Raw genomic sequence first — 16,028 nt, 5'->3', positions numbered from 1 at the left:
TGGCTTTGGGTTTCCTGGTGGCACAAGTGGAGGCCTCTGCAGAAGGTTGAGGGGCAGCGGTGACCTGGGACGTGTGAAGGGTGAGAGGGAGCTGACCGGACTGGTGAAGTGTGCTGCGGCCTGCAGGGCGCAGTCAAAGGTGGCAATCGTGATCATGATCCCTTAGTAGAGATATGCTTTGCAAACACTTTTTCCAAGTCTGTGGGTTGTCTTTTCACTTTCTTGATGGTACTGTTTGCAGCAAAAGAGTTTTTAACTTGGATGAAGTCCAGTTTATCTAATTTGTCTTTTGTTGCTTGTGTTTTTTGGTCTCTTATTTAAGAAATCATTGCCTAATCCAAAGATTTGCTATGTTTTCTTCTAAGGGTTTTATCATCTTATCTTAGCTCTTACATTTGGTCTCTGATCTATTTTGAGTTAGTTTTTGTATATGCTGTTAGGTAAGGGTCCACCTTTATTCTTTTGAATGTGGCTATTCAGTTTTCCCAGCACCATTTGTTGAAAAGACTGTTCTTTCCCCATTGAATGGACTTGGCGTGCTTGTTGAAAATCAATGGACCGTAAATGTGAGGGTTTATTTCTGGGCTCTATTCTGTTCCATTGGTCTGTATGTCTGTACCACAGTCTTGATTACTGTAGCTTCATTGGAAGTTTTAAAATCAGGAAGTGGGAGTCCTCCAGCTTTGTTCTTCTTTTTCAAAATTGTTTTGTGTTCAGGATTCCTTGCATTTCCATGTAAATTTTAGGACAGTTTGTCAGCGCTCCTGGCCTCTCTCAGTAGCCTTGTCTGGGCTAGAATCGGTTAGATCAGGACAGTGCAGTTCACACTCTGCCTGGCAGTTCCTCTGACTGAGGGAGAACCGGCTGTTGTTGGAAGTCTGGGGCCATGGGCCTGATATGGTCTAGTAAGAACCCCCAAAATGTTTAAGTTTCTGAAGTCTTGGGTTTTGTCACAGAAAGCTATTTGAATTTTGTATTCTGTTTCATAATTAATACTGTTTAATTTAAAGATGTTTAACATGATTTAATTGCTTTGTAAAACTGATATTCCAGGAAGGGTATCGTGTCTACCCCGTAATAAACATGCACCGCCCCCCTCGCACATGCCCAGACCGCATGCCCCAGTTTAAAAGGCCGAGTTGGGGGAAACCCGCCCATTAGAGCTTTTGTGTTTGTAAAGGTTGTTTCTTTGACCGTCTGCTGTCTAACCTCGCCAGACCCAGACCCCAGGCTGGCATCCGTCCACCTGGGTGAAGTGGAATTACCTGATTGTCAGTGTGTCGGTGTCTCTTGCAAAGCTGCCATCCTTTTCTGTTGATTCTTGAGGTGGATTTAGACCTGGTCAGTCTTGGCCATCAAAAAGATTCCCACAGGATGAAACCCGTTTCATTCCCTAAGTTATCATTTTTTGGAAGATCAAGTTCTTGGCCAGGAGTGCACTACGTAGTTTATCTAGGTTCAGATGTGCCGAAGGTGACAGCCCAGGATCAGTCATTTCCAAATGCCTGCGCTGCTCTGGGGCAAGGCTTTTACCTGTCCAGGCAGAAATAAAGATGATATAGTGTGTGTCTCTCATAAAGCTAAGTTTATTCAACTTACAGGTCTATCTATTCTAGGATTGTCTTTTTTGGTATTAAAATATCTTTTATGATTTGTTTAAATGTTCCTATTTGTCAGTTAGGGTGGTAAGCCAATGTCAGTCTTGTAAGATTCCTTGTGAAATTTTACTGGTCTGTGAAATCTGAACCCCAGAACATCATTTTAAGCCACAAATCCCAGATTTGTACCTTGTTTACATTTGGAATTACCACAGAATAATTCAGACAATTTATGTAACTTAAAAGTCCATTTTCTATTTCCCTTATATGAAATGTCCAGAACAGGCAGATCCGTAGAGACGGAAAGCAGATTGGTGGTTGCCAGGGGCCGGGGGAAGAGAGACTGGGGGGGGACTATTTAAAGGGCGCGTGTGTTCTTCTAGGGTGATGAAAAAGTCTTGAAACTAGAGAAAGGGGTTAATTGCACAACACTGTGAACGCACTAAATGCTACTGAACTATGCACTTTAACATTGTTAATTGTAGGTTTTGTGTGAATTTCTCCTCAACTTTTTTAAAGCCATTTTATTCAATGTTGTAATTATATATGAGCCGGAAGGTGGGAGGGGGGTGTATCCGGTTATATGAATCCGGGTGAGCACAGGATATATGCTTACACACACAGGTATATATTATTAATTGGTATCTCTAAGCATAATCATTAGAAGCTCACTAGGTAGACAGACTTTCTGCTTTGGGACAGCAGAAAGGTTCGTGTTGATACTCCACTGAAACGCGAAGGTGTTCTTTATTCTCACCTCACAAACGATCCACATTCTCCAGCTTTTTGCAACCTTTCACCCTGGAAAGTTGAAGTTTTGAAATCACCTTCAGGAGAAATTGGAATAAAGTTCCTCTTGATGCTCTGTCTGGTGGCTCTGTCTTAGTGTTTACTGGGACGCCAGCCACCAGGCTGGAGGCAGTTGGCAGTGTTCTGTCCTGTAACCCTTGAGAGGGGACCGTGATTTGTCCTCCCCTGCCCCCAAAAGAGAATGGAGGGAAGGGAAAGACCCTACATTATTTTTAAGTGAGAAGAACCCTTATTATAAATTCTGAGTACAGCGTAGTAGTTGTTGTTGTTTTTTAGACTTTCTCTCCTTGATCGTTCCAGAAGGAAACGCACAGGAGGGAAACTCTGGGTTAGGGCCCCGCCTGGACTAGGGGTTCTGGGGCAATCTGAACGCTCACCACTGTTCAGGTTCCTTAGTTTCCTGAAGTAATTGAGCTTGTCACCTTGCCTTCATTTAAAATACTGATTGTGCTTTACTTTTAACAGTTTCAAGATCTCATAATAAATAGTCCACGAAGGTGGATTTGTTTTAAGGAAGGCGATTTTCCACCTAACTTTGACTTTATGTTTGTAAATGTTTTGAGTTTTGTCGGTGTTTAAATGGTTTTCCGTGCGTCAACCCTGACCGCAGAGGGACAGTCCCAAGCACGCTGGTCACATGGAGGAGGAATTCACACATGGCTCCACCACCGTCACCGCCAGCCCCCCACCCTGTCACCCTTTCATGTTGCCTTCCAGTTGTGTTTCCCCACGAGCTGCTAGCCGCTCAGTCCCACTTTGTTGCTTGGCGGTTGTCGTCGGTGTTGTTTTTTGCTTTGCGGCATTGAAATTGTAATTGAAACTGAACACTGATGTAGCGTCCATGGTGACGAAAAAGAGAAGTTTCGGAAGCCGTTGCTGTTTTGTCCTCTGCTGCCACAGCTGATCGCTCAGCGTTCTGGCCTCGTAAGAACTAGAACTGAAATTAGGGCATGCATGGTGTTATCTAAACCTCAGATTCTGTGAGTATCATTTTGTAAAAAGAGTAGCATTTTTGTAATGAAAACATCTGCTTTGTGCAGGCCTATCGCCAAGGCAGAAGATCTTAATTAGATAGCGTCCTGACTCAATGGAAACCTGAAGTGTGACCCCTAAAAATGCCAGCTGCTCTTCCACTCATTCTCCAAGGCTCCGAAGGGTGTTGTCCATAGGAGAGAGAAAATGTCTAAATCCATTAATTCAGGTTCGTGTTACCAACTCATATTCTACCACGCCTGTAACATTTTACACCAGTGAAATCTTCAGTTGTCACAAGTGGAGCTGCATAGGATTTATGAGCTGTACATTGCTTCCTCAAAATGAGAGCAGGGTTTCACTGAAACTAACGAAGGGCGATCTACCTCAGAACTGTAAACAAATTCTCAGTTGTGACTTTGAAGGTTCTGACCTGATTTGGTCCTGCTTTGAGGCTGACGACAGCTGAGGGTTAGCCCAGATCAGCGTAAATCAGAGCAGCCAAAAAGTCACCGGAGCTCGGGCTTCTGATGGGACGCCCCTGAAGGGAATGCTGTGCAGGCTCTGTGTGTGCGAAGCCTATGTCCGATGAAATGGATCACTTCTAGCAAAAGGTACTTAGTTGAAGTTTAACATAACTCTATTATTCTATTAAAAGAGACACACGTTTTCTGTCGAGTTAGGTCAAATTATAGCTCTTCTATCAGATACTTGAGTTTAAAGGTATAAATGGGTAATTCAAGTCCATAAAGCAAGGAACACAAAGATAAGCAAGAGGCTCTGCCCTCAGGGAGTTTGTGGTCTGAGCATAATTAGAAGTAAACATCTGCTGGGGAAGCGCAAATGAAAGCAGCCCTAGAGCTGCATGGGGCTGCAGGAAGAGAGGATGATGAGGTGCCAAGGGTGCATCTGCCAGCCGGCTGGGCTTTCCGCAGCCGGGATGGGCTGGGAGTGTGAGGGCGACCTGGCAGAGCAAAGCGCGGGAAGGTGAAGAAATGCAGGGGTGCAGGTGCAGGGGTCTGGGTTGGACACGTAGCTGTACTGGGGCCTTCTTGTAAATGTGTTCGCCCAGCACACGTTTCTGAGCACTTTTGTGTCATACCTGTCATACCAGGTGAGGAATATAAAGGTAAACGATCCAGGTGCATACAACTGCAAAGCCCTGTGGTAGGGCGGTAGTGGCAGCTCTCCAGGGTGTGAGCAGCCCGCAGGAAGGGCACCTTGCTCAGCTTTGGTGGTGTTTGTCTTGTTTGTTTTACCACAAATGAAATAGGAGCCTTCTTGTTGGTGTCTATGATAGGTTAATGTATAAGACGTGCTTGCATGTTTATATAAGACATTTTATTGTTTAAATTTTGGCTACTTCCAAAGAAGAATTTGATAAGGCCTAAAACATTAGAACATGTGCAATAGTATATTAAAGAAAAAAAGTTATTAAAAGACAGTTTGGAGGGCCAGTTCAACCTTTGAATGGAGCTATGTAACAGTTTCAGAAAAAAATTTATGCTACTGATGGCCCAATGGGCATAGCATCTTTTTTTTTTTTTTTTTTTTTTTGTGGTACGCGGGCCTCTCACTGTTGCGGCCTCTCCTGTTGCGGAGCACAGGCTCCGGACACGCAGGCTCAGCGACCATGGCTCACGGGCCCAGCCGCTCCGCGGCATGCGGGATCCTCCTGGACCGGGGCACGAACCAGTGTCCCCTGCATCGGCAGGCAGACTCTCAACCACTGCGCCACCAGGGAAGCCCCGATAGCATCTTTTTAAGCTTCCTTCTAGTTTGTGTTGCTAAAACCAATGCAAAATGCACAAAGGAAGGTGCTTACCTTCCTGTTTGATTTGTGAGGTGGGACATACCCACCTTATTGTAGTCATTTCCTTAAATAAATAGAAGAATTCGTCTGTTACTTACCCTGGTTAAAGTTGGGTTTAATTTGTCTGAAGACATTCTTATTTTAGCAGCAATATTATGATGTAGATTTGAAGGCAAAACCTAAAAGAACTCATTGATTGCCTGGGATAGATGGAGAGATTCTAACACCGGGTTCCTAAATAAGTCTTTTATTTATAGAACCAAAGACTGGAAGGGGGTCAGCAGAGGCTGAGAGGAACTGATCCCTCGGTAAGAATGTATGATAGGGCTTGAATGATCTTGCTTCTCATTCAGGACCGTAGAGGGTGACTCCAAAGCATGCATCTTGCTGGGTGCTAAGAGTCAGCATAGAAGACTGTGAGCCAGCCGAGAGAGGGTTTCTGTGTTGTTCTTCATGCGGTGGGTAGCCCAGGATGCCTCCAAGTATGGTCGGTATGCACTGCTGGTGGCACAAGAGACGATTTTGAGTGAACATTATTTTAAAAGTTATACATTGATGAATATAAAAATATGTAATTAGCATGTCAGAGCCACAATTTCTTGGATTATTGTTGCTTAGGACAGGGCTTAGAAAAAAGGGTGTGTCCATTTAAATAAAAACACCAAGTAAACGGTAGCACGACTGTGCACGCATGTGGCAGGTATTGAGGAGGTGTTTGTGAACGCCTGAAGCACAGAAACCCTGGGATGGGCCCACCGAGTTCATTCCAAGAAGACTGTTCCAAAGAGCCCCCCAGTCTCCCGTTTGGTTCCAAACACAGCAGCCCCAGTGGAGCTGGACTTGGAGCCTGAAAGGTCTGGGTTCCGGCAGCCCTCGGGGAAGGGCACAGCGGCACAGCTCACAGCTGTCTGTCCACTTCCGGCCGCACTCCGGCCTTCCCTGCCCTCTTCCTCCACCTCCTAGCCTCACTGTCACTGCCTCTTTGTGCCCTCATTCACCGGGTAATTTCTCTGCATCTCTCTAAGCCTTTGCTCAGTGGTATAGCTCAAGTGAGTTACTTAACCTCCTGAGTAACTTTCCTCATTTGAAAATTGGGAATAGTAACATTTCTCAGTGGTGGGATAGTTGTGGGTACTCAATGAGAAGAGGGTGTGAGCGCCTGGCACAGAGTCTGGAACGTACTAAACCCCGTCGTGTTAGCAGCCACGGTGAGTAGTTCTGCCCGGTTCTTCCCTTGTTTCCAAATTCATATCCCAACTACTGAAAGCTGATTATTGGTACTTCACTTTTCAGGGGAAGAGCTTTGACTTGGCCAAAACGTTTCCCTGGGATCAAGTTGTTTACTCTTGGCCCAGGCTGCCTGGGAGTGGGGTCTGGGTGTTAGAGAAACCTGCAGCCTGGGTCTGCCCCTGTGGCCGACAGTGGGCCTGCGCTGGGGTCTTCATTAGCCGGAGAGGCACTCAGCCCTGCTGGCGCCGAGGAGTCTTGGCCAGCTTGGTCTGACTGGAGCAGATGTTTTAAGAAGATGGGGTTACTGCAGGTCAGCGAGGAGATTCCTGGACTCTCGAAGTTTGGCACAAGTTGTTACAGGATCAGAAAGCTGCCTAAAAAGACTAATTTAATTATGTGGCGTGATAATCCTTCAGAAACTACCACCGTGGGTAACTAATCTTAAATTTTGCGTTCATTCCTGGCTCTGATCATCTAGCCCAAGGGACCCCTCCCTTATGTTCATTTGGTTTATTTTGAGAGGACACAGTGTGATGGAGTGAGAGGACCTGAGTTTGAGTTCCATCTCTCCTAGCTAACCATCAGGGCGACTGACTCTTCCAAAACGGATTTCTCACCAAATTGCCATAGGGGTCACGCAGCAAGATGTTTGTAAATACACTGTTGGAAACATCAAAGTACTATAAATACGTTTTTGTTTTGAATTTTCTCTCTAATGTGGCTCAGAGTGCTTTGGTTTTGACTTCCCATCTGCATCGAATCCAAAGTTTAAAATGGTCTGTTCCTCTGATTGACCAAATATGGTCCAGTCAGGACGGTTGTGTCACATGCAAAGGGTCACCTTGTCCGCCTGGCCAGAGTGCAGCGACTGACACAGCCCCCAGAAGCCTGTCTGTGGGACGGGAAAGCCCTTGTCTCCGTCCAGCCTTCCTCATCTCTGTGCTCAGGCCGTGGAGGTTGTGTGTGAGGTTAGAAACGGTGACAGAGGTACTGAGGCCAGTTTCAGGAGGAAGTGGTCTTTCCAATCTGGGCCCAAAATAGTCTTCTCAAAAAAGGAGAAGAAGAAAGATCATGACATTAAGTTAAATGTCACTTGATTAGGCATCTAAGTGCGGCTGTTGACGTCCCACAGGCCACCAGTAATTAATCTGAGAAAGTATTTCCCTCTCAAGTTGAGGTGGTGGTTCTAGTAGAAATTCTTTTCCCAGACTCACTGTCTCGTAGGTGAAACTTCAGAGCCCCATTGCCCGTCCTGGCATCCAGGTCTCTTAAAACTGTGAGGTCATATAATGCATGCTTAATGCCCAAGCTGCTGTCAAGTTGCTTAGGGGCATTTATACAAAGGATTTATGCATTAAGATACCAATTTGGTCTTATCGGGAATCTGGTTGGAGATTAGAGCAGTGACTCTTTATTATATGCTGGGAAAAATCAGAAATTAACCCTCTAATACCCTCTCCTCTCCCAAAAAGCCATGAGAAAAAGTCCTCAAATTTTGGAAATTCACTTTCTTAAATACAGCTCACTTGTGAGCACATGATAAAAAAGCCTCAGAGGAAGATTAGAAAGTCTGGCAGGGTTTTCTATTTTGCTTGCCTTTCTTGCCAGAGTCCTGGAGAAGGATTTTACTTTTAGGAGTGTGTTCAAAGCACATTCACAGTAAGCGGAAAATGCAGCCTCTGTCTTCAGGGTTTGGGGTCTGTGATTGCAGCCGGATTGATGGCCCCAGCGCTGTTGCTTTTGATGCGGCGAGCACAGCTCCTTGGCCGGGGCCATCTGAGGAAGACTGGCAGGTGCTGTGACAGCGGTGTTCTGTGGCCGCGAGTGGGAAGAAGGGGGTGGGGTGGGGGGCCTCAGGGGCGGGCACTGGCTGAGAGCTGGTGGGCTAATTACACCAGGGAACCCTTGAGGGAGTGACTTGCAGCTTGGGGCACATTTTGCAGGTGGCTGAGTATTCAGGAGAATGCGGTAGGAGGAGGAGTGGATGCTCTGGATGTTTAGTTGGTGGTAATGTTATTAGGTCAGACTTGGAGTTAAGGCAGAATCCCAGACATCCGACGACTTGTTTAAAGGGTTCCTTTGTACATCCCACCCTCTCGTCTAGGATATGGGCTAATGGGGAACTTGGCCTATGTCAAAGTTATTTATATTAGGCACCACTGATTTTAATTCACAGGGTTTTTTTTTGAGGAGTTTTTAAGGTCTTAGAAATAATATTTTGTTAAGGTTTGCAGAGCCTGGGTGACAGACACAGTCTTTATCTTGACCAGGAACATCAAGGCCTTGATTCTTCCTGTAAGGAGCAGGCAGCATGTAGGGACCAGCCTGGGATATTTGAAAGGGCTCCTGGCCAACTGCATGGTGCCAGTATGGACAGAAGTGTCCCCTCACAGGCATGCTCCTTGTTCCCACAGGCCTCTGAGAGGCTCTGAAGCCACACTGCCTGGGCTCCGACACCAGCCCTGTCGCTTCTGAGCCTTGTCACCCTTAACCTCTGTGCGGATCTGTTTCCTCATTTGTGTAACAGGATTCGTGGGCTTAGAGGAGTTATAATAATACCTGGCACATAGTAAGTACTCAGTAATGGTAAGCTATTGGTATTCCTTAAAAGAGTTAAAAGTGAAGATAGTATGGAAAATTAGCAAGATAAAATACAGTAGGAAATTAGATTTTCAAAAGTGTTTAAGGACATTTTTCAGTCCCCAAGCAAAAATAAATAGGATTAGACTCCCAGCAAAAAAGCATCTAGAATGCTCCACGCAGTTGAGGCCAGGAAGCTGGACAGGATTTCAGCTGAACTGTGGGCGGAGAGCTGGGGATGGAAGTCCCCTGACCTGCCCGTGGAGAGAGTGGCAGCCAGGCCTGACTGCGGCCACAGGCAAAGCCTTCCCTTCTGGGCTGCCGACCTGCCAGCTTGAGACCAGAATCGCAGCTTCTAGGATCATGCACACGCTTACAGCTGGTTTTATCATTACTGTAAACATGTCATTCTGTTATTTGGGAAAGTTATACTTCAAGGATTATATGTCAAGGGTCTGAAGGTAGTTCTTTTCCAAAATACTATTTAAACTGAATAAATTTATTTAAATATAATCCAATGTTAAATGTCTGGCTAGGATATTGCATACATTTTTCTAGACTAGCAAAATTTAAGGATTATTTCCATAATTTTTAAAGTTACATTTACCCTTATATGTATACTACTGTATATAACAAATTGAACAAACATGGTTCTTCTAACTTCTTTAAATCCTACAGTGAGATGGGTCATACATAAAAGGGTATTAAAAAGAAATAGGATGTAAAGATATGTTAGGCAGATGCAAAAAAACCCAAGTCATAACATTAATAGTGGGCAAAGTTGAAATCAAGGCAAAATAAGGTTCAGTGAGACAGGATTACTTCACCACCCCAAAGTGCACAGTGCGCAGGATGGCAGAGCGACCGTGAACATACGCGATTTACCCAGGTGGTTCTGTGTCCAGAGCTAGAAGGACTGCAAGACAAAACTGATAAGGGGCTTCCCTGGTGGCGCAGTGGTTGAGAGTCCGCCTGCCGATGCAGGGGACGCGGGTTCGTGCCCCGGTCCGGGGGGATCCCACATGCCGCGGAGCGGCTGGGCCCGTGAGCCATGGCCGCTGAGCCTGTGTTCCGCAATGGGAGAGGCCACAACAGTGAGAGGCCCGCGTACCCCCAAAAAAACAAACAAAAACTGATAAGGCCGGGGTTGGGGCAGCGGGGGTGGGATGTGCCTGGATGGCCCTACCTGTCCCAGATCAGGTGGTGACTACAGATTATCATGGTGAACCAGGGAGACTTCAGAAAACAAGTGCTCACAAGGTTTATACATTTAACAAATAATAGTTCGCAGAGAAAACCTCTGCAGGGACTTTCCTGGTCGTCCAGTGGGTAAGACTCCGCGCTCCCAATGCAAGGGGCCTGGGTTCAGTCCCTGGTCAGGGAACTAGATCCTGCATGCCGCAACCTAACCTAAGACCCGGCGCAGCCTAAGTAAATAAATATATAAATATTTAAAACAAAACAACAAAAAAACACCTCTGCAATTTTCAACAAGTTGAAATAAGTAGAAACCATATTCTCTCATCACAATGCAATAAAAATGGGGATAAATGCAAAGGTAGAAACCAGGCCTCAGGGCAGAGAGGGCGTTTGTTGCTGCTGGCGTGGCCCTGTCTGGATCTCAGCACCACTGGCTGCTCCTTAGCGTCCGCATTTAAGCCCCGAGTTGTCTCCATGGACAGGCCTCCCCCGCCTCATCTAACCCATCACTAGGGCTTCTTCTTTCCTAAACTCATTTTGTTTATGAGGTGTTGAGATCTTGGTTTTACTTGCTTGTCTCCCTCACTTGAGTGAAACCCGTCAAAGCAGGCCCTTCCCTGCCTTTTGAAAGCTTCATCCTCAAATGAACAAGTCGGTAAAGGCAACAGCCGCGCTACAAGGACTGTTTATAAGCGCATCCCGTCTATTGTCTGTCATCGGCACTGTCATCATCCTCGCTGTACTCTTGGGAGGGCGAAGCACAGGCTCGACACACTGCCCAGGAATGAAGGACAGGGTTGGCCAGGCCAGCTGTCTCGGGCCTGGGCTCTCCCACCAGAGCCACGGTGCCTCCAGTGAGTGACTGAATGAAACAAGGTGATGGCTTACGGAGTTGATGTGTGACACGATTATTAAGTAAGGATGAGAGGAAATCACTTAAACGCTTAGAAAGAAAAGGACCAAGATAAATTAAAGAATTACTGTCTTCTCTAAAGACAGAAGCAGAAACAAATGAATCAGGAAACTGGGGGAAAAGGAATGAAACCCAAGAGCTGGTTTTGGAAGGAGGGCCATAGCAACGAAAGGAGAAAGGAGAGCGGAGAGATGCTTCTAGCCAGCCTGGTGGGAAGGAGAGAATCGTGATGTTAACAGGCCAAGGAAAACAAATGGGAACATCTCAATAAACGTGAAGACGGCATTCTGTAAAATTCAACTTTCGTTCCCGATTTGTCGTTTTGTTTGCTCTTATTTTAACTTTTTGAAATAATTTCAAGTTTACAAGTTGAAGAATGGCACAAAGAATTTTCTTTATCAAGTTTCACTCATTTGTCAACATTTTGCCACATTTGCTCTGCCGTTTCTCTCACGTGTATATATTTATATTCAGTGACCTGGGGTGGGGGAGTCTCACCAGCCCCTCCCCTCCTTCTGGGCCCTGGGTCCGGTTTTGCCTTGCTCCCCCAGGAGGCGACCTCTGGTGCAGGGCTCATCTCTTTGGTTTCTGTTATCTTTTCTTGTTGATCCTATAAATCCTCACTATTTTGTGAGCTTGTTGATGCCTTTTATATATATGTATATATATACATATTTTTAAATTTTCATTTATTTTTGGCTGCGTTGGGTCTTCGTTGCTGTGCGCGGGCTTTCTCTAGTTGCGGCTAGCAGGGGCTACTATTCCTTGTGGTGCGCGGGCTTCTCACTGTGGTGGCTTCTCTTGTTGTGGAGCGCGGGCTCTAGGCGCACGGGCTTCAGTAGTTGTGACACACGGGCTCAGTAGTTGTGGCTCGCGGGCCCTAGAGCGCAGGCTCAGTAGTTGCGGCGCACGGGCTTAGTTGCTCCGCAGCATGTGGGATCTTCCCGGACCAGGGCTTGAACCCGTGTCCCCTGCATTGGCAGGCGGATTCTTAACCACCGGGCCCCCATTGTTGCTTTTAAACGGCTTTTTTTTTTTTTTTTTTTTTTGGTTTACGCGGGCCTCTCACTGTTGCGGCCTCTCCCGTTGCGGAGCACAGGCTCCGGACGCGCAGGCTCAGCGGCCATGGCTCACGGGGCCCAGCCGCTCCGCGGCATGTGGGAACTTCCCGGACCAGGGCACGAACCCGTGTCCCCTGCATCGGCGGGCGGACTCTCAACCACTGTGCCACCAGGGAAGCCCTTTACTGAACTTTTAGTGAGGTTTTAGAAGGAAGTAGAACTAGGTAAATGTGTTCCATCATTAATCATAAAGCATTTTTGGTCACGTTATTTAAAAAAAAAAAAAACACCATGAGAAGATTTATTCTTATTAGAAGGTTCGATTTGTTAAATTGTAGTACACGTGGACAGTGAAATTCCAAACAATTAAAGATATGTTGGTCTATTTATTGATCTACAGGACATTCTTGACAGAGGGTTGAGTAAGGTAAAAACAGGAGCGAATGAAGCATGGTCTTCAGTAGCTCAGTCATTCACGTCAGCACATCTGTGTGCGTGGAGAGCACCCCCCGCCCCGGCAGGTGTGCGCCAGAATGCCCACAGTGCTGCTCGCTGAGCTTGCCTTCCTTGTGTTGTTTGGATTTTATTTATCCTACGGTGAACGTGTGTTATTTTTCTGAAACCAGAATTCTTCCGAAATGTGTAATACATGTTGACCAGTGGTCGGCTGTATGCAGAAAGGTTTCACGTGTAAGTTCAGGCCCTTGGTTTCTTATATGTTCCTCCCTATGGTGCCCGCTTATACGTGGCCCATTCTAGAGACCTGTTGTATTTTCATCTTTCCGCCCTCTGGGAACTGCTGCCAGCACCCTGGTCTTTGAGAGAAGCACTCTCCCATAGTCTTACAGAGCCAGAAAGAACCTTATTTTTCAGAGGCAGAAACTGTGGCCCAGAAATGCCAAGCAGCTGGTCCCAAACGGGGCACAGCAGTGTCTCCTGCTGCCCCGGTCTGCTTGCCGCTTTCCAGTTTAACTTGCCTCCTTACGCGTGTAAGCTTCAAGTAGCACCCCTGCCCCTCAGAAAACCCCAGCTCCACCGTAATCCTTTATAAACCTTCCAAATTTTAAGGATATTTTTCCACTCAAACTCCGTTACGCCACAAATTGATAGTCTAAAACGTCCATGAACTCATCAGGGAGATTGGCTCCTCCATGACCCAGCAGGCACATGGGTCATAATTGGATTTGGGGTCCATTCAGCCCCTCTCGGCCAACAGTTAAGTAGCTGCCCTTGCGCCAACACTGTTCTGAGAACCAGAGCAGCAGGGCACGGCCGCGGTGCCCTGTTCGCCAGAACATCCGTGTAATCGCGTTACGCACAACCAGACACCGTCAGCCTGAGAGTCGTCCTTTGTTAGGTGCAGATCTAGTTGCTGAGTGCAGTGCATTAGTGGCCTGCTTGGAGATGCCTGGAGAGGATGAAAAACGTTGCTTCCGTAACAGACATTTTTTAAGGGTAGGAGCATAAACAAGATTGAATGATAGAAGCTAACAAGTCAGTGCATCTGATGAGCAGAAACCAGAAACCAGCACCGTTTACTGAGGACGCACTCCATCTCAGGCGTCGCTCTAGCACGTCACGTCTGCTAATTCACAGCCACCCCACTGGGTAGTTACCCCATTTCCCAGTTGAGGAAACCAAGGCCCAGAGGGATCAAGTATTCTGCCCAAGGTCACTAAGGTAGTTACCGGTGGAGCTGGAATTCCAGCCCACGTATTCTCACTTTCCACCCCAGTTCTTAATGCCTTTGTTCTACTGCTGCCTGGTGTCTCGGGGGCTTAATAAATATCTGCTAAGTGGAGGATTCAAAGTTAGAAACTAAGGGGGCAGCTGTGCCTAGTGATGACCTCAAGGTACCCCGAGCAGCCGTTGTCTTGATTTAACTATAAAACTTGGACCATAAAGAACTAGTCTTTGGAAGTACCTTGTTTTCCCAAATGGCACCAGCTCAGATCACCAAATTCAACTGTGGCTCCAACATTGGAGGACAGGGACGGCTTGTCCAAAGGCCACGTCCTGCCCCAGGTCGGGCGAGTGCCCTCGGTGTCCAGACAGGCGCTTCCCCGGGGGTACGTTATGGTGTGCTCCTTTCTAATAAAGTCCTTCTGGTTTAAAATATAGAAAGCAGTCAAGAATAGAGGTTTCTCAGGGTCGAGAGAGGGAAGGGCCTGCCAGGGGGGACCAGGCAAGGCCGACAGGCAGACAGGGAGCAGATGCCCAGGCGGGCAAAGGACCGAGAGCTGGCGTCCTGGCTGAAAGGAGGGGCACCTCATCCTCCCCACCCGGCCATGCCTGTCCTGCCCCGAGACACGGAGGCTGCAGCTGCCTGTTCGAGCTCCCCGTGTCGCCCCTGCCACCGCCTGCAGCTCTGCCCCTCGCCGTCCCCACAGGCGGGTCGGGCTCCTCTTCCCAGGTTCAGGAGCATCTCACGCGGTAACCAAGCGGAGCCCTCCTTAGGCCAACAGGTTCTCCCCCTCGCCAAACCCTGCATGTCAAGAAGATAGGAACCAAGTAGCAGCAGCATCTCGATTTGCCATGTAAGTTGGGATCAGCTATGCAGAAAAGGATCAGCTAAATGTCTTTCAACACAGAACACAAGACTGTTTCTTGTTTTAACTAATAATAAAAAAGTCACATACTTAGGTGGCATGTTTTTCTCCAAGGGCAAGTGAACCTTTCGGTCAACGCCTTGGATGACGCACTAAACGTATTAGGCTTTAATCTGAGAAGAACGCCCTGCGCAGGGGTGTCGAATCACTGCTCAGGAGCACCTGCGGTTGTGTCTTTGTCCCGTCGTTAGTTTTCGTGGCACATTCATCGAGCGCCTGTTGTGTGCTGAGCGTACCGCGGAGGTGGAGGATGCTGTGCCCGTCTTTATCAACATGGTCCTCCCCAGATGAGGCCAAGTTCAGTGCCAGACATCAGAAAGCCCCTGGGGAGGGCTTCCGCTCCATGTCCCTGGAGGGGCGTGGGCCACCCCCGCCTTCAGAGTGCGCTGAGCCTTGGAGACGGGGCGGGGGCAGGGGGTATCGTTCTTCGTCACTGGCCGGTAACCTTACCATGACTGGCCTCTGAGCAGGGATTAGTTGATGGGCGGGTGAGCTGAAGACTGGAACCCAGCACAGGTAAACATCAGCACTAATTAATTAACACTAGACCTGGAGGGATGGGGTGGTGGGCATGTGAGGAGGTGAGGAGGCTGGCGGCTCCTGCGAGGGGGAGGGAGGCGTCCAGCACCGCTCTTTATCTGCTTCACCTCCCCAGAGGGTGGGCACACAACACACGCGCACACGGCCCCTGATTTCGTGGTTCCCAGCGTCCTGGTGCCTGTATCACTTTAGAGCCCTGATATCCGGGCTCGTTCTCCACAGGACCTGGCACACGGGCCTTCAAGGCTTATTGCTTGCTGCAGCCCTGAGCCAGACATACGTGAAGAGCCCAGAATCCATCCTAAGAGAACTTGTTTCCAGAAAGAACCGCTCATATCTATTTGAGACACAGAGAAAGGAAGTAGAGAACACAAATAAAAACTGAAAAGACTCTATGTATTTTTTCAGGATATCCTTCTCACAACTCCACACTCTTCTATCTGCTGGTAAGCATATTAAACGTTCTGCAGCCTGCCTTTGGCCATCTCTTATTTGCGAAATGTAGTGAAAGCAGTTTTCCTGGAATGACGCCCGCCCTTGCACTTTAGGCAAGAGCTTCTCCATTGCCAGAGCTGTCGGTCGGCAGGCGCAGTGGTGGGGTGTGACGCTTCAGCAGGAATGCCAGCCTAAGTGAAGGATGAGGCGATACAACCAGAGGTGCTGGACGTTTACTGATTTGTACTAGTGGTGAGGGTCTGTCTA

General features: G+C 47.5%; 1 protein-coding gene across 12 annotated transcripts in view; it reads left to right on the top strand.

Annotated features, from left to right (window-relative positions):
- PPP2R5C (protein phosphatase 2 regulatory subunit B'gamma) overlaps positions 1–16,028 on the top strand; it is a 131,796-nt gene that overhangs the window by 51,256 nt on the left and 64,512 nt on the right. Inside the window, exon 2 of one of the 12 annotated variants that reach the window (XM_019952247.3) lies at positions 3,449–3,609. The exons of the other annotated variants lie outside the window; for them this stretch is intronic. Coding sequence (XP_019807806.1) covers positions 3,588–3,609 — 22 coding nt within the window. The 5' untranslated portion in view covers positions 3,449–3,587. The remainder of the gene's footprint in view (positions 1–3,448; positions 3,610–16,028) is intronic. 12 annotated transcript variants of the gene reach the window in all.

The sequence above is a fragment of the Tursiops truncatus genome, chromosome 2 (assembly GCF_011762595.2).
Source record: "Tursiops truncatus isolate mTurTru1 chromosome 2, mTurTru1.mat.Y, whole genome shotgun sequence".
Lineage (NCBI taxonomy): Eukaryota > Metazoa > Chordata > Mammalia > Artiodactyla > Delphinidae > Tursiops > Tursiops truncatus.
Note: the sequence above shows the minus strand (reverse complement) of the source record. Positions and strands in the feature narration are given on the sequence as shown.